This window comes from Panthera onca, chromosome B1 (assembly GCF_046562875.1).
Source record: "Panthera onca isolate mPanOnc1 chromosome B1, mPanOnc1 haplotype 2, whole genome shotgun sequence".
Classification (NCBI taxonomy): Eukaryota; Metazoa; Chordata; class Mammalia; order Carnivora; family Felidae; genus Panthera; species Panthera onca.
In genome coordinates, this window is record NC_138342.1 from 35,625,951 (window position 1) to 35,647,314 (window position 21,364).

General features: G+C 37.1%; 1 protein-coding gene across 8 annotated transcripts in view; it reads right to left on the reverse strand.

Annotated features, from left to right (window-relative positions):
- ATP8A1 (ATPase phospholipid transporting 8A1) overlaps positions 1-21,364 on the reverse strand; it is a 231,995-nt gene that overhangs the window by 138,678 nt on the left and 71,953 nt on the right. For 6 of the 8 annotated variants that reach the window (XM_078446155.2, XM_078446153.2, XM_078446154.2 and 3 more), the window contains 8 exons: positions 20,475-20,544; positions 19,285-19,412; positions 15,013-15,124; positions 13,569-13,734; positions 12,178-12,305; positions 9,537-9,614; positions 8,253-8,341; positions 1,606-1,650 (listed from right to left, as the gene is read on the reverse strand). In XM_078446155.2, coding sequence (XP_078302281.1) covers positions 1,606-1,650; positions 8,253-8,341; positions 9,537-9,614; positions 12,178-12,305; positions 13,569-13,734; positions 15,013-15,124; positions 19,285-19,412; positions 20,475-20,544 — 816 coding nt within the window. The remainder of the gene's footprint in view (positions 1-1,605; positions 1,651-8,252; positions 8,342-9,536; positions 9,615-12,177; positions 12,306-13,568; positions 13,735-15,012; positions 15,125-19,284; positions 19,413-20,474; positions 20,545-21,364) is intronic. The other 2 variants (XM_078446157.2, XM_078446156.2) reach the window with 1 other exon arrangement.

Here is a 21,364-nt window from a genome sequence, read left to right on the forward strand (position 1 = left end):
ATATTTTAAATTACCTGAGTAAATAAACAATTTTTAACATTTCCATTCAATCTTAATGAAAACATGGTAATGGTAATTTCCTTCTCTTAAGAATAAATGAGCTTTCTGGAGCGCCTGGGTGGCTCAGTTGGTTAAACGTCCGACTTTGGCTTAGGTCAGATCTCATGGTTCGTGAGTTCGAGCCCCACGTCAGGCTCTGTGCCAACAGTTCAGAGCCTGGAGGCTGCTTTGAATTCTGTCTGTCTGTCTGTCTCTCTCTCTCTCTGCCTCTATCCTGCTCGTGCTCTGTCTCTGTCTGTCAAAAATAAATAAACATTAAAAAAAAAAAAAGAATAAATGAGCTTTCTTAGAAAAATGTGTATTGATTCTACACTAGTGAACAGTATTTAAAATTAATAGAATTATATTAATGTTACAGAAAAACAACAAATAAAAGATGGTCAAAATTTTACTACATTCTCGAAGGATTCAACAAAAGGGAATATCTACAGCATTAAAGTTGAATTATCTACCAAAAGTAAGAAGCCTTGGAATATTTTTAAAAATGGTAAAAATTACTCAGTTGTGTGTAGGTGTTGAAATTGGAAGACGCTCCAAGCAATGAGCTTAGATGTGATGACTCATCAGTTATCACATGAACCAAACAGCTGTCTCTATCAGTATTATAGGTATGAGGTTTACTGCAAATTGTTACCAAATCTCCACTTTACTGCAATAAAATTCAAGTTGAAAAAGAGTAAATAATGTTATTGGACTTCCATGCATATTGGAAGTGTGGCTAAATCATAAAACGCACGTATAACCTGAAAATAAAAATATAACCACTTATAAAACCACAATGTTTTCTATAGTTACCAGCACTAAAAGAACCTGTTTTCTGAAGTTTCATTGGCCACTAAATCATGATGAATTATAGAAACGGCAAAATAAATTTATACTGTTCTAAATGAAAATGTAAATCCATGTGGGGGGGTGGTGGTTTAGGGGAACACAAAAATCCAGAAATTAAAACTATAAAATGCCATCTTTAATTAATTCTAAAATTAATTAGATTCCAGTTAACTTTAGTCCTTGGTAGCATTAGTCTTCCAACATTTGTCCCAGACATTTAATTTTAAAAATATTCCTTTTCTAGCCCATATTCATTTAGATTTAGCAAACGAATGAAAAGATGTGAAGAGCATTTCCACTTCTTAGGTAGGTTTCAATAGCATCTTTTTTGTGGCTCTGTAGAGTACGTAAATAGCAGCAGAAGGTGGCAGTGCTGCGCTAAAAAACATCAAACTTCTTGAGTTCCAACTGAAATCGGCTAGTTCACAGCCCAGGGACCCAAAGCTGATCATTACAGACTTTATTATAGATACATAATGCAGAACTCTAGCAGGCCTAACCATTAAATTAAATGTTTGTAACATGACTAAAGGTTATGCAATAGGAAATCAAGGATATTCGATGGATTTTAAGAAATACATACTTTACAGCATTGTTACCCTATTTTATCGATAATGCTTTTCCCCCCTGAAAGTAGTGAAATGTGTTTATCAAAACAACAAAATGAAAACCTCTTAAAGGAATCAATGAGACAGAAAGGTCCATGCAGCTTACCATTCATCAGGAGAGCAGCCATAATCCTCAGGTTCAGGGACATGGCTTCAGAAAGCAAGAGGAGGGGCAGAAAGAGAGGAAAAAATAATCACAGAAAGGCTCAAAACATAAAAGCATGAATAAAGGAAGTACTGAAAGATGTATCTTGAAAAAGTTAAGAAAATGAACTTTTAGTTGATTTTGAAAGAATGGCAGTTAGCATAGAATTAGAACATGATGATTTATGGTAACTAAGCAGGTTTACAAAATTATTCTATAACAGGAAAGCCAAATTGCCTCTTGACCATGGAATTTACCCATTTTATTCACAGAATATTCAAAAAGAAATATTAGAATTAGAACATGATGATTAGAATAGAATTAGAACATGATGATTTATGGTAACTAAGCAGGTTTACAAAATTATTCTATAACAGGAAAGCCAAATTGCCTCTTGACCATGGAATTTACCCATTTTATTCACAGAATATTCAAAAAGAAATATTTCAACCTAGAGGTTTAAATACATGCTAAAACCAATGGAAAATTAATTACATGTTGTATAATCAGAATAAAGTATTTTAATGAAACAAACATGCTAATACCTAGGAACAAACGATCATATTGATAAAATTTCCCAGGTACATTTGAGAAGTAAGTTTAACCACCATGAAGTAATGTGTCTTTAAACAGGTATAACATTACAGTAAAATATTACATTTCTATAATTAAATGGAACTGCATTTTAAAAGATGAACTGATAGAATTTGTCACTGAAACCATAATTCACTCATTAAGCCATTTGTTATCTCAAACAGAACACACATTCAACAATAAATTTAATTGTACCCGTTAGCTCATTTGAGAACCAGGAAAAGTCTGACTGATGTATTGCTTTTGCTTCAACCAGCCAGTCATGTATTTAGTCAGAAGTGGCTCATTTAATACATGACAGAGCAGATTTTCTTTCCTCTCTCCACGGATTTATTAAATTTTTATTTTCGTTGTTTAAATTTTTTCAGCTTTATGGAGATATAATCGATGCATAACACTGTACAAGTTTAAGGTATACAACATGATTACTTGATACACTTACATACTGCAAAATGATTACCACCACAGTGTTAGCTAACACCTCTGTCACATGGGTACCATTTCTTCTTTTGTGGTAGGAAAAGGTAAGATCTATTCTCTCAGCAGCTAGAACAGATTTTCTTATCTCTCATGTCTTTAACTATATATGACCACTCCATATTTTTTTTTAAATTAAATTTGTTAGGTAGGATTTAAAAAAAATACAGAGTTGAGTACAAATGTAAAGTCACTGTTTTTGACAAATGCAACATTTCACTGAAAACTTGTGGTGTCCTTTCACTCCCTCAGTGTCCATCCCACTCTCTTTACCTTGCCACCCAACTGGCTATGACATATGTGGGCCTCATCATTCCAAGGCACCTCTTCCACCTCCAAAGCATGAAACCTCCTCCAGAGCAGTATGCAAGACACAGTCATAAAAGGCAGTCCCCTCTACTCTCTATTCTCTCTCTATTCTACTCTCTATTCTCTCTCTCTCTATTCTCCTCTGGTTTACCAAAGGACTTTTGTTGATGCTTGAGAGGAAGGGCTAACCAAGCCTCTTGTGGGCTGGACTCCCAGAAACACTCTGTGGAAACTGGCTGAAGCCAGCGCTTAAAGCAATCACTTCTCATCAACCTCAAAGCTTGGACTCTAGCCCTCCACACTATACCAGAGGAGGGCCAGTGATACCCCAGCAAAAACACTGTGCCAATGCTCTGCCAAGTTGCACTGGTGTTGGACAGCAGTGGCCGATCTCACATCAGGAGAGAGGCCGGTGCTTCTCAAGTCATACAGGTTAAACGATGCAAAGCTGAAGGCTCAGAGTCCCTCTTCCCGGTTCTGGTCCAGCCCTGGCCGAGGCTGAGCTGAGCACTATTCAAATGAGATGAGCAGTAGGAGAACCACACACCTGCTACTGAACCTGTCTGCATGAGTGTGCCCACGGCTGCTGCTCCAGCAGCTCGGGGGTGCATGTGCTATCTGGTCATTTGCTGGTATGTGCATGTCAACACTGCTGTATCTGCCTGGTAAGCTCTTCACTTAACCAAACCCATTCTTAGATCTCAGCTCAAGTATCACTTTTTCAGAGAGTAGTCCCTGATCTGCCTGATTTGATCAAATCCCCATCACAGACTCAAATGGACCTCTGTACTGTGTTTTATTTTTGTTTGATGACTTAATTCACATCCATTAACCCCTAATTAGATCATAAACTAATTAGATTAAAAGCTGTTACATCCCCATCATCTAACAAAACGTCACATACAGAGAAGGAGATAAAAATATTTGTTCAGGTATGTAAATAAGCAAACAAATGGTGTTTACCCAGCTCTTACCGCGGTAAGATAAATTTGTTGGTTATAATCTAGACCTTGGGGGGAAGTTTTATGACAATTGTGATATTTCTTGTGGTGAATCTCTTCTCATTGTACTGATCCTTTCAGTAAACATATTGCTAAACAAAATACCATCACGTTAAGCTATTCACATATTGTATTAATATATAAAGATTGCTTTTTAAAAAATATTTTTAATGTTTATTTTTGAGAGAGAGACAGGGACAGCATGAGCGGTGGGGGAGGGGGGGCAAAGAGAGAGGAGGACAGAGGATCTGACAGCAGAAAGCCCGATGTGGGTCCTGAACTCATGAACAATGAGATCATGACCTGAGCTGAAGTTAGACACTTAACTGACTGAGCCACCCAGGCGTCCCTCCATAAAGATTGCTTTTTAGAAAATTCATTATTTACTTAAAAGGAAAATGTCAATGAAATGTTTTTAACACTGATTAAATGGCGAAGTCAACAAAAATCAGTTTAGTTTCTGTACTAGAAATTTTTTTTTTTAACTTTAGAGACTGTACTATGTTAAGCCTTGCCCAGCTTATCAGCTTAATCTAATAGTAAGGTCTAAATTATCAACAAAGGATTATACTTAGGACTGTATTATATATGCCGATAATATTCACTATATAGAGAGTCCTAGACACTGAACATAGAAGCCTCTTTAGCCATTCATGGTATTTAAGTTACTATGATAAAACTGACTCATTCTCTACAGGAAGGAATTTGTGGAAATGATACTTTAACAAATGTTTAACAGTAGAATTTCTGGTTTGTAGTAAGTTAAATTTACAAATGATATCATTTTACATTTAATCAAAGAAAGATCTAATGAAACAATCTAATAAGTTTAAGCACAGTGGCAATCTGACAAAGTGGATCGCTATAAAATAATCATTATTGCTAAGCATGTACAAATCTTTATTTCGTTGCCCACCATAAATCCAATTTGGGGCAGTGGTTATGGCAAATGAGAGAAAACTTACCAAGACTAAATTCTGAAGCACTGCTTTCAGTGTTAAAAATCTTTTCACAAATCTAAGGAATGCTAGGAAAAAATTATACTTCAAGTCTTATCCTTTATTTTTTTTTTAAATTTTTTTTTTCAACGTTTTTTATTTATTTTTGGGACAGAGAGAGACAGAGCATGAACGGGGGAGGGGCAGAGAAAGAGGGAGACACAGAATCGGAAACAGGCTCCAGGCTCCGAGCCATCAGCCCAGAGCCTGACGCGGGGCTCGAACTCACAGACCGCGAGATCGTGACCTGGCTGAAGTCGGACGCTTAACTGACTGCGCCACCCAGGCGCCCCAAGTCTTATCCTTTAAACTCATAAAAGCCAACAGAACTCATTACCCAGGGTAAAACTAGGGTTTGTTTTACTTCTTAAAAATGCTGAAGGAGGATCAGTTCTGAAATTGTGACCCCAAAGGCATTTGTTAGTCTGTGAAAATGTGTGGTGTTCTTTGCTTTGCCACATCCTGGGGGGATAAATACCATCCTTTCTTCTGCTGGAGTTGAAAGTGCATGTACATAATAGTTCCCCATATTAAACAAGTGTTAACACTGCTGTAGTGCAAATGGGATTGCAAAACCATGTTATTTCCCCGTCTGGGTTCTGATGACCCGAGAGTGCCTGAGGAAATTCTCATAGGAAGATGGTTGACAGTAATTACTTTTCTTGCTGAGTTTGGTGGAATTAAGGAACAGTGGTGTGCCTCCTACTGTAAACACCTAAGTATCTGAAGCCTCCCGGATCAACAACTTCATATATGAACAACTCTACAATGTTGACATTCCAAATGTCCATCAGGATATTTGGGGGAGGGGATGCTGACGAAGCACAATCAGGGCTAAGGATCCTGAAAGCACATACCCAATAGAACACAATTATTGGAAGCAGTTTAACAACTAGCTTCACTCAGCAAGCCTTCTGGGATTCTCAGAAACATGATGTATCACCCAGGAAAGAGATGTATGTCTGTTTATGTAGTTAAATTTTGCAAACAAAGAAACACCTGTTGTTTTTTTTTTTTAATTTCTAAACACACTTTTATGATTTTTATATCCAGAATTTTGTATCTGGAAAAGAACTGTAGAGATACCGTATCTCACTATCCTCATTGTAAGGAATTTAGAACATTTGAAAAGAATTATTGATAGTTACATGGTGAGTCAGTTACAAAGCTAGGACTAGGGGTCATGTCTTATGGGTGCACCTCAGTATTAAGAGATGTTATTTTCCCAAGAAGAATTTGTCTTACTGGAAGCTTAATCTAAATTTTGACAGTTCTTAACTCTTTAAGTTTATTTATTTATTTTTGAGAGACAGAGAGAGAGCGTGAGCGCACAAGCAGGGAAGTGACAGGGAGACAGAGAATCCCAAACAGCTGATAGCACAGAGCCCTATGTGGGGCTTGAACTCACAAACCATGAGGTCATACCCTGAGCTGAAATGGAGAGTTGGATGTTTAACTGACTGAGCCATGCAGGCGCCCCAAGCCTTAATACTACTTTAATATTTACCAGTCTCAACCCTACTGGGTCATATAACAGTGGTTAATGCTGATTATCATCAATGGATCCAGGAGAACCCTGCTATTTAGAACTCCTGCCTGGAAGTGTTGAAGGACTTGTTTCAAGAATAAGAAAACACTTGATAAAATGAAGGAGAGAGGCTAGACCTCATTCTAGCTTTCTGTTCTCCTAAGTTCATAATCAATAATTACTAATTTGAAGAACTTGCTTATTCAACTGAAAACTGGCAAAATAAAAAAAGGATGTCAATTATCAAACAGACCACTCTAAAAATAAATTCACTTACGAATGCAGAATTTTTGTAAAAACAATCTCCACAAATCTGTCAGCAAGTATAATTCAACAAACTGTAGAATCCTGTAGAATCACAATAGGCCTTTCCTTTCTTGCCTGGGGTAACTGTGGGTCAAATACACATGACGTCACAAAATGTGGCTCTGTCTCCCCCAAAATGGCAGCTAACTAAATTACAATGCCGGTAGCAATTGGTGGGGGGGAGTAAGGAGAGCCTTTTCTAGGGGAACTGGGGGAGCTCTGGATAAAGAGGAAAGATGCAAAGTGGCATCCAGCCCTGGAAACAGTGAGCACGCTTCTTAAATTAACATCCTGTCTCTGCAAGTGTGAAAAAGCCATTCAATCAAATGTCTTTTCAGCTTCAATTACACACATAGTTTGAAGCCATTTTTAGTCACTGTCTCTGCTAACCCAAAGAATATCTGCCTTCATCTACTTCTCTTTGTAGACCCTTGTACAGGAGTCATCATTTGTTTTTAGAATTTTTAACAAATGGCTATTTATTTATAATTTTAACTATGGCATTTTCAAAATTCATCCATAATTTTTATACTAGCTTACTGCTTGGAGACAGAGTGTGAATGGGGAAGAGTGGGTACAAGCCAGAAAACCCAAATGCGAGTGCCCTTGCCTGAATGGTAAAGAGATCAGTATTTCCCAGTCTCACTTGCAGATAAAGACAGTTGGAAAATTTGATAATAGGTCATGGTCAAGGTCATTCCAGACAATGAGAGTGTTTCAACTTTTGATCATGTCCTTTTAGGAAATGTACAAATTAATTTTCTCACATTACCCTATAAAGTATTTCAAAAGGCTTTTGAATGGTTTAGGCAAACATAACTCGAAGAAAGAAAGAAATGGGTTCTAAACAAACACATTCAAAAGAACATAGTGAGCCTGATAAATATTTCTGATGGCATTCATCACGCCCTGGATTTAAGAGTTTCGTGTCCCTACCTCCTTCCCATCATCAGAAATTTAGACTGCTCTGTGACTGCAAAGAGGAGAGGTGTAAAAGGAAAAAAAAAAAAAAATCAAAGGGATAACTATCAGGGAAACAACAATATTTTAACTTGGAAACTGCCCAAGGACACTTTGCATGTTCTTACAACATTGTACTCTAACTTTACGGCAATGCAGAGGGAACTGTGTTTGTACCCCGTGATGGGAGCCAGACAGTGACCTTCAGCAACTCTAAATATGGATATACTACTGGGCAGAGCCTCCACCCCCTAGGTAATTCCAAATGACAAACAAATCCAGACTGTAACACAGAAAACATACATGGCTGCTGACATCAAAACAGGGGCTTTCAATTAAAAAAATTTCCCCTGATGAGAACTCTCAAAATGTACCAAACTATTAACAGTAATTAAATGTATATATTCATACTCTAATTAGGGGGAAAAAACTCACCCATATGCAACTCCAGCTATGGTACACTTCTTAAACTGCATCACATTGCAGGTCAGAGTGCCTGTCTTATCAGAAAATATGTATTTGACCTAAAAAAGTGTAAAATTTCTCATTAAAATTTCATAAGTCTTTAAAAAAATTTTTTTAACGTTTATTCATTTTTGAGAGACAGAGAGAGAGACAGCACAAGCAGGGGTGGGACAGAGGGGGCGGGGGGGGGGGGGAGGGAGACACAGAATCCTAAGCAGGTTCCAGGCTCTGAGCTGTCAGCACAGAGCCCAATGCAGGGCTTGAACCCACGAATTGCGAGATCATAACCTGAGTTGAAGTGGCAAGGGGCCCCTTCAGAAGTCTTTTTATGCTACTCTCTCACAGAAGAGGAAAATACCCCTTAAATAATTCTTTTTATCAATCTTGTTACATTTTAGGGCTACAATGAATGCTATTAACTGCACATTAAGTAATATGTTCAACTGCTTTTTTTTTTTTAAAGTATTTTAGCAATGAATCATCTCATGTATGAACAGTGAAGACTATCAGGATGTTAGAAAACCCTGTAGCCATTTAGCAATCTGCCGTGATATGGTCTGAATTTCCACTAGAAAACACCACTCCTGCTACTTAACATTTATGGAGCACTAAAACCAGCACTTCTCAACATAACACACAACTACAGAAGGGGGAAAGCGTGTGCAATTAACTTCACGCAACATCTGAATTGGTAAGAAAAAGGATAATTCTGGCCTAAATGCTATTTAAAAAGTAAGACTTTGCAAATGGCAAAAAAAAAAAAAAAAAAAAAAAAAAGAATTTTTCCTCAGCTAGTATGTGTAAATTGATTACAAATATACACATATATGTGAATATAGTATCAATTTTAAGTCCAAAATTCCTGTTTGATTACTTTCATACTTGGACTTACATAACATCACTGATCGATTTAACCATTTTTCTTCCTTTCTGGTCAAAAGCTACGAGCAATTTTAATAGTGAGAGTTTATAACTCAAAAACAGCCAACACTTTACTACTAACCAGATTACATACTGAAGGACATCCCTTAGTGAAATACTTTAGGTGAGAGCAAAATATGTTTTACATAATGTTTTTAAAAAATTCATTTACTACAAATGAAAATCGATAGTTATCTGCTAACACGTACGTACGCTGATCATTCAAGCAATGGGACATTCGGAGCTGTCGATTCAGATGAAGTTGCCACCCATGGCAGAAATGACAACAAATCTGACTTCCAATTCAACACATCACTAAGAAATTTAGTTTACCTGGCCAAGTTCCTCGTTCAGATTAGATGTTCGAGCCATCGCAGCAGTGTCTGTGGGTTCATAGTGCATGTCGAGATCCTTTTTTTCAAAATAAAAGAAATTACTGAATGCAACTGGTATCAAGAGGTTGACTGAAATTTCATTTAACTCAGGAGCTATATATGTAACCACTCTCATCTCTTGCCATCACTTTACCATTTCAGTTGATTTCTCTGAAAAGGACTCAGTATAGAATATTATATTTCCCAGTAAGGGCAGGACAGCTTGGTAGTTAGAGCATATCTCTGGAATCAGGAAATCTTAAAAAAAAATTTTTTTTTAATGTTTATTTATTTTTTGGAGAGAGAGAGACAGACAGACCATGAGTGTGGGAGGGGCAGAGAGAGGGAGACACAGAATCTGAAGCAGGCTCCAGGCTCTAAGCTGTTAGCACAGAGCCCGACCCGGGAGTCAAACTCACGAACCATGAGATCATGACCTGAGCTGAAGTCGGATGCTTAACCGACTGAGCCACCCAGGTGCCCCTGGAATCAGGCAATCTTGATTTATTATAGTTCTACCATTTTCTACATATGTGACCTATTGTAAGATTAAATAAGATAACGTATGTAAAGTGCTTCCTAAGGTGTCCAACACAATATAAATCCTTAATGTAGCTAAAATAATAGCAACTAGACATTGCTCAAATAATTAAGACTGAAAGCCCCTGGAAAAATTACCTAAGAGATTCTGTCTGGTTGTACTTTCTTGGCCTAAGTTTCTGCCACTGTATATACTTGAAAGTAAAATGAGTGCCCTTCTCAAAACCCAATAAAAAATGTACAGCTTTGTACCATTTGTACTTGCTTTGTTCACATAAATTATGAGGTGTGACTATTGATCTTATACAAATTAATATCTTCTACAGTATAATATTCTGTTGGCAAGTCAGGGTTCACAGGTTTTCACATGTCAAACGAAAAGGACAAATCTGATCTTTCCCACATCTGCATTCCCCATCTGCTGATGGGGATCAGTTCTAAAGTAGGCCATGTTTTAAGCAGGATATTAACCAAGCGGGCAATGTTCAGAGAGGAATAAAGGAATGGGGAGTAGGATGGAAATCAAATCTAGTAAGGAACAGAAGGATATGGGAGAAGATACCATAGGACAATAGGCATCGTAGCTGAGTTCTAATACTTTGCAAGGCTATCATTCAGAAACAAGGTTTTAGACATTTTCATAAAAGGTCAGGTAGAACCAGTATCAAAGGGGAGCAATTATTCATCTCATTTCCACACAAGAAAGAGCTTTCTGGTAAGGGAAGACCTGTCAAGAATGTTATAAAATCTCTGTATAACAGAAAGGTAGTTGAAAAAAGCATAAGCCTGCTAGGTTATTCCAACATTCAAACTATGTCATTATTTGAAGGAAATACTATTTTTGAAAATCCAAGTAAAAAATAATAAAGTGACTAGTTATTTGACTTTCATAATAAATCACTTTATGATTTCTTATTGTAAGTGGGAAACCTTAATTTTAATCCTGTTTTTAACTCTATTTACAGAAATTTTATTACATAATTCTTCAGCAATGTATCTCCTTGCATGAAATAAACCACACCTGCAGCTCATTTTAGATTTCTAAATTATACTGGTCTTCTGAATGAATTAGCAATTGACTGCTGAGGCAGGTCATTCACCATGAGCAGTGGCAAAAGTATCGTCAGTTATATTTTAGAAAATCCCAATACTGTCCATTTGAAAGACTTTTAAATTATTAAAAAAAAATAACATCAAAAGATAATACCAGAATTTCTCAAAAAAAAAAAAAAAAGAAAAATTAAAGCTTTCTGGCAGATTAAGTCTGAAGATGTATTCAATTTACATAAATTCATTAATTTTAACTGTGGTAAAATAAAACTAAGAACAACACATTTTATAAACAAAATATTTAGGAAACAGATGTCTAGCACATTTTTTCCCCAAGATTAAAAAAATTTTTTTCAGAAGAAAAAAATTAAGAAAAATTCAAGCACAGCTGAATTTGTTTACAGTATGGAAAAATAAACTACATAGATACATAAAACACGATAGACAGCCTGGTTGTTACAAGTAATGAATGTGGTATTATTTCTCCAGCACTTAATCGTTGAGGAGGCTGTGAGATTTCTTTGTCGTGAGATTTCTTTGCTCTGTATCACCACCATGAGATGTTGGTGAACTGTGTTTTATCATTCCTGTGTAAGGGTCCAGGAAAATCAGCCTCAAAGAAGTCAAGTGGCTTGGCAAAGTTCACACAGCTAGGAAATACAGAGCTACAACTATAGTCTAGATATTTTAGCTCCACACCCCATGGTTCTCCTTTGCCCCAAGATCACTATGAAACCCAAAATAGGTTTCCTGGAGATCTTGTTCCCCAGAATGTCGGGTCCGTAAACTGGTGTGATTCTGAGATGAGAGATTTTGCTACTGATTTTACATGTCAAATGATTTTTGTTATAATTATATTAGAGCCATAAATATTTTGAAATGCCATCTTGTAGTCAACAAAAGGTAAGGTAAAATTAAGATTTTGTTTCTGAGAGATCAAAAGACGCTATCAGGAAAAAAGACAAAATGCATACTTAGAATGATGGAAAACAATAATAATTCATATTTACCCAATTTATGAAGTATGCCTGGGTAAATTTCACCACTTCTAATGTCACCAACAAGCTGATAGGAATGAGATTGTTGAAAAGGATGATGAAGGTCAAGAAATTCAGTCCAAAATTATTAGCACCACCATCTGTTGGGGGAGGTGGGAAGAAAGTCATTTACTGTTTTATTTTTCATCTGCATTGGCCAGAACTTTAGCGTAACAAAAATTTTCTGTATCATACAACAGATGCATATAGTTAGGCGGGATTCACTGCGCTGATAACATCTCCTTATTTTCAAATACATTCAGGATGAAACAGCACTATTTGTGTTCAATATGTTGTTAGTCCTGTTAAGAGCTTCATAATGGTATGAAAGAATGAAGCACTACCAAGTATTTCAAATCCTGTTCCAAACAGGAAGTTTAGAGATAGCAGGGATAGGATTGTGGGTTTATAAATGTAAAATCTCAATTGGGTAGAATCACTTTTATATAAACTCTTAAAAAAGATTTTAAAGCATGCCTGAAAAGCAATCAAACAAAAACAGCAGCAGGAAAACTAACCCAAGTAGCAAAAACAATGTAGGGCTGTACTTTAGGTAAACTACATTCTTCCTCTTCAATAAAGAAAATGGAACAGCTACCCCAGACACACAAGAAACAAACTGATGGTACTCATAACAGTTCTAATGTTGAAACAGTAAATCAATGACTGTAAAAAAAAAAAAAAAAAAAAAAAGTTGGAACAGCTGCAAAACTAAATCAATATAATAAAAACTGAAAAAAATCAATTTTGCTACCAGGTTTTACTAGAATTTGTTTTTGTACGTTTGGAAATTAAATATTTATTGGCAATCAAAAGACAATGCAAACTTATTTTCCAGAAATATTCAGAGATGGTACATTAATCCCATAACAGTAAAAGGATAGATGGTCCAAAAAGAACCTATTTAATAGGACTTTCCCTGAGACAGGATGACCATTAACATGGAATTTACTGCATTCATAGATTCAAGTGAAAGTACGTTCAATTTAAACATTTTACAAGCATGTGGTTTACTTTTGGTGCTTTAAATATAATCAATCTGCTTTCTTTACACAGATAGCTACCTAACCACCTGTGTTAAAATATTTTAAAGAATAAATGAATAACATTAAATAAAATACAAAATAACATTTTATGTTATTACAGAGTGCTCATTATATTTTTAAGAATTCTCAAATTTTAGAGACTCTAACATTTTACTTCCTTTTGCTGGAAACTGCATTGAAAAATAAAAATTAAATGCCCAGTTATCTTGGCAACAAGGTTTCCTTTTTAGGAATAATAGGAAATCTCAAGTCAGCCGTGAAATAAATACACGTTTTAATGAAAGAAAAACTAAGTACAATAGGCACTTTAATGCTTACAGTTTAGATTGAGATACCAGTGCTTTCCAGAATGCCTCCGATTCCAAATGGCTGACCCCACAGAACAGATAAGAGACATGGCAATTAAGATACAAAATAAAATCAAAATTTGTACATTTGTAATCCGTTCCACATTTGAGAGTTTAAGTGGTGGACTTGTTGAATTCTGTAAAAAGAAACAATATGAGCAATAAAAATGTGGACACATTGATTTAGTAATGTATATTTGGTATTTTGATGAAGACGACAGAGTAAGTCACACCTCAAAATCTAGACATGAGTAGATACATGAAAATTACACAGAAATAAGCTGTCAAATGTTAACCACCTTTCCCTCCCCACCCCGCCCGTATCTTTATCTAACGTAAAACAATAAAAAGAGAAGGAAATGATATTCCTTTATAGACACGACTTTTGCATTGAGGCAGGCAAGATGAACAATGCATTACTTGACTACTTAGACTAGAAGCATCTAGCATCTCAGCTCTGGAAGAGAGGCAGAGAAGGTGGCCTATGCACCCACAACCAGAGACCTGGAAGTTCCAAACTATGAAGACCACATTTAAAGGATCTCTGGTTTCCACATTTCTGGTGGCAGTTAGCAACTCTTTTACTGAATACGGCAACCATCTAAGTGGCCCTGGCTGTAGGAAATGACAGAGGTTTCCTCAGCTGTATTTAATGATAAAGATCATCACGCTAGGTCAGTGCTAACCAAGGCGTCCACAGAAGAGAAAATTAAATCTGTGATAATAGATATAAAATAATGGCTTACAGAATTTATAGAATGGCTAGGGGTGGAATCATTAATAGAAGTCCTGTCTGCCTGTCGATAACGTCTCCACGACTTTACAAAGTTATCAGAACTGAAACCAGTTTTTCATTTAGTATCTTAAAATGGTATTCCCTACCCACCTAACCAGTGAACACTCCTATTATATCCCCAGGCGCATGTAAACACTAGAAGTACTTAGACTAAAGTTGATTAAACGTGGGCTAACGTTAAAAATGTTACCAAAAAATGGTCAACATTTGACTCTCAGATTCTTTTCATTTTATGAAAAAGTGAAACCAAGTTCTAAAATTTGATCACTGTATTAAAATAAAATTATAAGACAAATACTTTAACATAGAGCACTCGTCATTACATAGACATCTAGTATTAATCACTGCAATAGTTAGTAAATGCTGCCAACGGGCCAACACACAAAATCATTAAGAGTTCATGCACTGTTGATGCCTGATGAAACTTTCCACTGTTCTTGTGTGCATGAACCATTTCATAGCCCCACACACCGAAGAATGAGATTCTGAATGTATAGAGTGGGGCTCAGGAATCTGTGACAGATGGTCTGCTATGTTTCACACTACTGCATAGAGAGCTACAAATAGCACATTTTTCAAGAGAATAGGTCCAAAAAGTTTTCATAGATAAGAATCCCACCTGCATCAGCTTGGTATCATGTCCGGTGTAGACAACTATTCCATGAACCCACTGTGTGTTTCTCAACTGGGCGCCTCGAAGAAGAATCTGATCTGCTCCCAGGGGGACAGTGCTAGGACAGATCATGTTGTGACATTAGAAACATTTTCTAAAATGCTTAAGAATTCTATAGTTATTACATAGTTCCAACAAAGGTTCTGTTATTAAAATAACCCTTCTCATATTCACTTTATTTTTAGAAAAGAAGTAATTTTCCTACCAGTAAGAATAATTTTCTTACCCAAGGACAGCTGGAAGGAAGCATTCCAGTTGCTTCTCCTTAGCACCAAACCAGCCATTTCCTACAACTTCATTATCCAAGACAGTAGGCAATATTTTAGAACTCAGAGGTTAATTTTCAAACCTATTTTAGACTCTTCCTGATTTAGTAAGTCTGTTTAGGTTTCTAAGATGTTTGGAAGCGGTGAGGTTAGGGGATCTGCTCCCCTCCCACACCTAATTAAAAACAGCTTTGTGCATAATAAAGGCCCAAATAATATACAAGGCAAGGTAAATACATAGATCTCATCATCCACTTGCACTGCCACCCCTGCCCTGCAGAGATAAATCCCTGTATTTAAAATCTCTAGGATAATTTATCATATTTGAATATCAATTATCTAAGAACTATGAATAAGTTTCCAATAAATGGTAAGCATCTAATGTCTTAAAACATTCCTCTGAAATGACAGCAAATTGAAGATATATATTCCATCTAATTTAAAACACATTTTTCATGAATAAAGGCCAACTTGAGTCTTTTGCAAGTTCTTTGTAAAACTATCCACCCTGGTAGGTTGTTGGCTGACACAACCTTACACAGAGAGGTACAAGCTATCAGAGATATAGTGGGATTCTTGACGGAGATGTACTGCACAAAATGTAATGGCTTAAGGATTTCTATCACTAGGTCTTCATTTTAGGAAAAAAAGCAAGAAAGAAATGTCAAATATAAAGAAAAATACATTAAAAAAAAAACCTGGAAAAAGAAGGCAACAGTTGGTCCAAGTAAAGTCTCTGGAGAACCCAGAACTTCTTACAGAACTTCTTTGCCAGCAGAGGGCAAAGTGAGGTTGAGTCTTCCATTCCTGGTGGGCTTTCATGGTCTGTTAGGTGGCTAAAGCTAGTAGCAGCTTGGGCCTTAGACCTTCTTTCAAGAACTGCCCAACGATCACTGGCTCAGGTGACATCAGTTCAGGTCATAACAGCACCTGAAGGCCTCTACTTAAGCAAGCCTTTAAGAAACGGTGTATGCCAATTTAGAAAAAGACTACAGTATCTATAATTCTCATTCTTTCTGTAAACAGCATGCTTTTCAGACCCAGCTGGAAGGGAACCCTTTGTGTATATGTCTCAAGATGTTTCAGAGTGGGAGGGGACCTTAGGCCTAAAGCACGTTTCCAAGAAATTCTTGGGAAGCTGCTAGCCTATACTTGAAGCACGTAAGTGCCAACCATTCCTCACATATACAATGAGGTACAATAGGACAACTGTCACCTTGGCATTTGTGGTATGGATTGATTGGAATTAGGTACAGACTCTTCAAAAAAAAAAAAAAAAACCAAAAATACTCTTTTTCAATTATGAAGATTCAACATAAGTTAGCTATTACTACATTTCATCAGAGGTGGAATTCCAAAGCTTCTGGCATTAGACAATGACCCTCATCCTTAATAATGGAATCAAAGTACACATGTTCCAAATAAAGGGGCTCCAAGAGCTCTGGGTAATCACTGTAAAAGTCAAATGTGCCACGATACGAAGGTATTGAAAATCTGTTTCCACCTTTCATATATATTAAAGCTTATTGTATAAATTCTATCTTACCCTAAGTCTTGGCACTATCATATAGTTTCTCTTTCACTGCATTGATTTGCTTGGCATTGATTTCATGGGGAACTGATAAGAAATGGAAGCTGGCCAGTTAGGAATGTCAGACTACAGAAACATTACTTATATAAGTGGCCAACTCTATTATTAGTCTATAACCATATGTTCACTCTGTGAGGTCACTCTGTGCAAATTTTAGAACAATATATAATTCATGAATTACAGGAAAGCTTTTGGTGGATCTGAATGAGGATGACAGTTTAGGGTATATCTTACATGTTCTTTAGAATTCAAACACTGTAATAATGCAATTATAAAATAATGAAGGCACTGATAATCTCTCAGGCTGGTGGAATGACTAGTGCATTTAGCTGGCCACTACCTATACCTGGGGGTAGAGGAGACAGAGGAGAAGGAAAGCGAGGGCAAGAGGAAGAAGTGGCAGATGGGAGAGACCCTACCCTTCCTTGCCAGGTTCTGCTCCATTTCTGCTCCCTTTTCTAACAAAGCTCCTTGAAAAGGCTGTCTACACTCGGTATTTTCAACTCCTCTTCTTCCACTATCTCAGACTCACTTCATCAGGCTCTGCCTGCTCTAACCAAGCTCAAGGATATCGACTTGCTAAACGGAACTGTTAATTCTCAGCCTCATTGTGCTTGACCAACAGCAACATCTGACCCATGTCTGTCACTCCCTTTGCCTTGGTAGACTTTCCTCACTCCAATCTCAGCTTTCTTCCTACCAACCTGATTTTGGTTTCTTTGGCTGGTCTCTCCCTTTCCCCAACCTTAATGTTGCAGTCTTAGGACAGTCCTTGGGACTCCTCACCTTTCTCTCCATACCGTTTCACCTTCAGTGATTTCTTCCACTTCCATGGCTTTAATTATCTATGCCAACTATTCCCAAATTTATCTCATGACCCAGACTTCTATCCCAAGCTCTAGGCTTATATATTCATTTGCCTCACTGACACAAACTTATTTGGCCCAAAACTGAACCGCTGATATCCCCTTTAAAAACCCTCCAATGGATCACCATTTCACTCAGAGTAACACTCTACAATAGCCTTCAAAGCCTTGCATGGTCTGGCTTCCTCTTACTCCTCTACCTCAATACGAAGGTATTGGTACTTTATTACTCTTTCTTGGTAACTCTACTTCAACCACGCTGTCCTCCTTGAAATTTCATACCTACTCCAGGCACATTCCCACTGTAAAATGATGCAATAAATACAACTAATAATTTGCGCTGACTATTCCTTCTGTCTGGAATTCTCTCCCTCCAGTTGTATAAATGGCTAACTTGCTCTCCTACTCACAGGCCTCAAATGTTACCTGATGAATGAGGCTTACTACAACCATTCTAACTCAAAAGTGATTTGCTCTCAAGGACACCCAATCTGCCTTGTCCTGGGCTATTTTTTTTTTTTTTCAAAGCATTTATCACTTTCTAACCTAGAACAGAATTTTCTTATTTATCATTTGTTGTCTATTTGCCCTTTCCTTACTGCAAGAAAGTAAGCTCACAAGGGCGGGCATATTTATCTCTTTTGTTCACTGCAGTCTCCTGTTCCATCTCTGTACTTAGCCTACCTAGCCCACTGGGGGCTTGAGAAATACCGGTTGAATCTATGAAGAGAGAGACAGGAAAGAGAAGTGGGAAGGAATGAAGGGTAGAAAGGATGTAACAGTAAAGATAACTGTAGATGATAACACGGCCTAGAAAAGAGCATATGGAATTATACAGAGAAGACAAGACAGACAAGAAATTATCCAGTACAGTCAACTCCTTGCGGGTAGAATCTGATATCTTTGAGGCACCTAGAGATCACAGGAAAGGACCCAAGCCATGGAGATTGCAGATAGGCCTATGACATAAGTATTCTGGCCAAAGAATATGCCACTAATTAATGTGCCACAAGCCTGGCATATCCCTGAAAATATCCAATTGTCATCTTGAGGAAGTCTTCAGTTGCACCATATGCATGGAGTTAAGAGCTAACATTTCTGCAAAAAGACTCTTGGTAGAAGTAACACAGAAATACTTAAGAAGAGGTTTTGAGTGTTCAAACTTAGAGCATGAGAAAATAATATGCACCGAGGCTTGGAAAACACTCAGCAATACACTGAGACGCAGTGAATTCTGTTTTTTGTTTTGTTTTGTTTTTTATGTTTATTTTTGAGAGAGAGAGACACAAAGCATGAGCAGGGGAGGGGCAGAGAGAGAGGGAGACACAGAATCTGAAGCAGGATCCAGGCTCTGAGCTGTCAGCACAGAGCCTGACGTGGAGCTTGAACCCAGGAACTGTGAGATCATGACCTGAGCCGAAGTTGGATGCTTAACCGACCGAGCCACCCAGGCACCCCTGAATTCTGGGTTCTTATAAAGACCAATTTTACATACCTATGTCCATCAAGCCTTATGTTTCCAACAAAATCGTACAGATGTCTGTTTGGACTTTCACACTCGATTCTGCCAGAAATTCTCATCAAACTGTCAATGTCTTTTATATCTGATGTTGCTGGTAAGCCCTGTTCAGAAATTTTTTAAAAAGCAAAAGAGTATATTAATTGCATTGTGTGCAGGAGGAGGGGGGATTCTGAATTCATCTCAGTCTTAGGATCTAAGAGGTCCCACTATTTTATAAGCAAGTCTCCTCCCTTACACAATACTGTTTGTCAAATCATAATTAAGGGTCACCTTCCTCTCTACTTGAATACAAGAATAGGGTAGCTTTTGTGAAAGATCTAAAACATACTTAAGACTATTAACTTGACTGCAAAGGTATTTTGAAGTAAGTCCTCAAAGAACTATGTGTTTCCAAAAATAAAATTAATATTTAGCATTATACAGTCTGCCTGCTGAATCTCAAAAAGAGAATGCAAAATAAACAGAACTATGTCCAAAGAGGATCGTTACATTTCTTTTCTGTTAGTCCACTGAGAAGGAAAACTCAAAAATAGTTCCTCCCTCTGGCCAACTAGCTTCTACTGGCTGGCAGTGAACAGGCCCCCGCTTCCTGGGGCACTCTGAGTTCAGGTGCCCTGATGACCTACTTCCATCACATCCCAAACTTCTCACTTGTCATTTCCATCATCCCCCTAGAACCCCAGACAGTACATTTTTAAAAGTCTCCTCCTTAAAAAGACCGTTGTTTTCTATCGGAGATGGTATGAGAAGCAAATACAGAAATCCTAACTATTCCCTGAGATTAGTGAGACTTTTAGAACAGCAATGGAAACTATGCCTTTTCGATACAGCAAAGCCAAATAATAATTTGGGCCAGGCGAATGGGGACGATTAAATACGCGAACACATGTCAAAGTACTTAGAACTACTAAAATTATCATCATCGGGCTGTTGGCTATTACATGAAATATTAAAAATGTTACAAATAATATCTGTGTGATGGACTATATTTAATCAGGCAAGTAAATCTGAGTCTTCATCTCAAAGACACCTCTTCATAGTGGCTCAGCAAGAAAGTATTTGCAATTAGATAGTCACTTCAATTCAAGACAACACCAGAAATAAAGCTCTTGATTCCATGTAATAAATCAGTAAAAATTACATAAACCTGTATTAGATCTTACCTGCCTAATTTTCAGGTTTGTTTCACCATCTAAGTTGGATGTTTCAATGTAGCACATGGCCTGGGGTTCACTGTTATTTAAAATTGAAAAGCAGAGAGATTTAGTGGGGGAAGAAAAGCATAATAATAACTTATTTAAATGCTTAGACTCACTGAAGCCTTTTGTTTTGAACAAAGCTTTAGTCGTCTAGTTTCATGATGATTTCCATTCTAAGTGCTAAATGCTGGGAGGCAGAACCCATGCGTCACAACTCATGGATCAGCTTTTCAGCTAGAATGACCACAAAGCAATTTCCTGATGCCAATCAGTACTGATCTTCAAGCTAATGTGGATGATTAGATTTGTCATGTGCTACTTAAATTGCTCATCCATAATGACACGACACAGACTGTATCTGAAATGTAAAAGCAGTTTTGTGTCCAGATTTATCTTTAGCTCAAAAATATCAAGTGAGATTACATGCTTGTAGCCCATGTATAAATTGGTTACGGAAAGTGATTAGAAAATTCCAGATTGCTGCTTCTATAAACTTTCAGTGACCACCTTTTAAGAAAAGATGAACAGGATCATATGAACCATAATATTTAAATTTTAAGGCTACTTTTAAAAACTGTGTGAGATTTTACAATGGAAGTAGATATATACTTTAGATACATACTTCTGTTTTTGTTTTTTTCTGCTCCTGTTCTCTTTCTTAAGGTTATTTCAGAGATTCTTGTGGCAGAAAAAGCTAAAACTAAAACCAGCCAACTTGGCCATATTGCTCCTTGACCTGTCCATTTCATGGGTCCCCACCAGAATGTGTTTGGGAAAGTTTAGTGAGTGGTGGCTGGCAGAAGGGATGCACATTCTCCAGCATTATCACAGGTACTACATCCTGGACTGTGTAT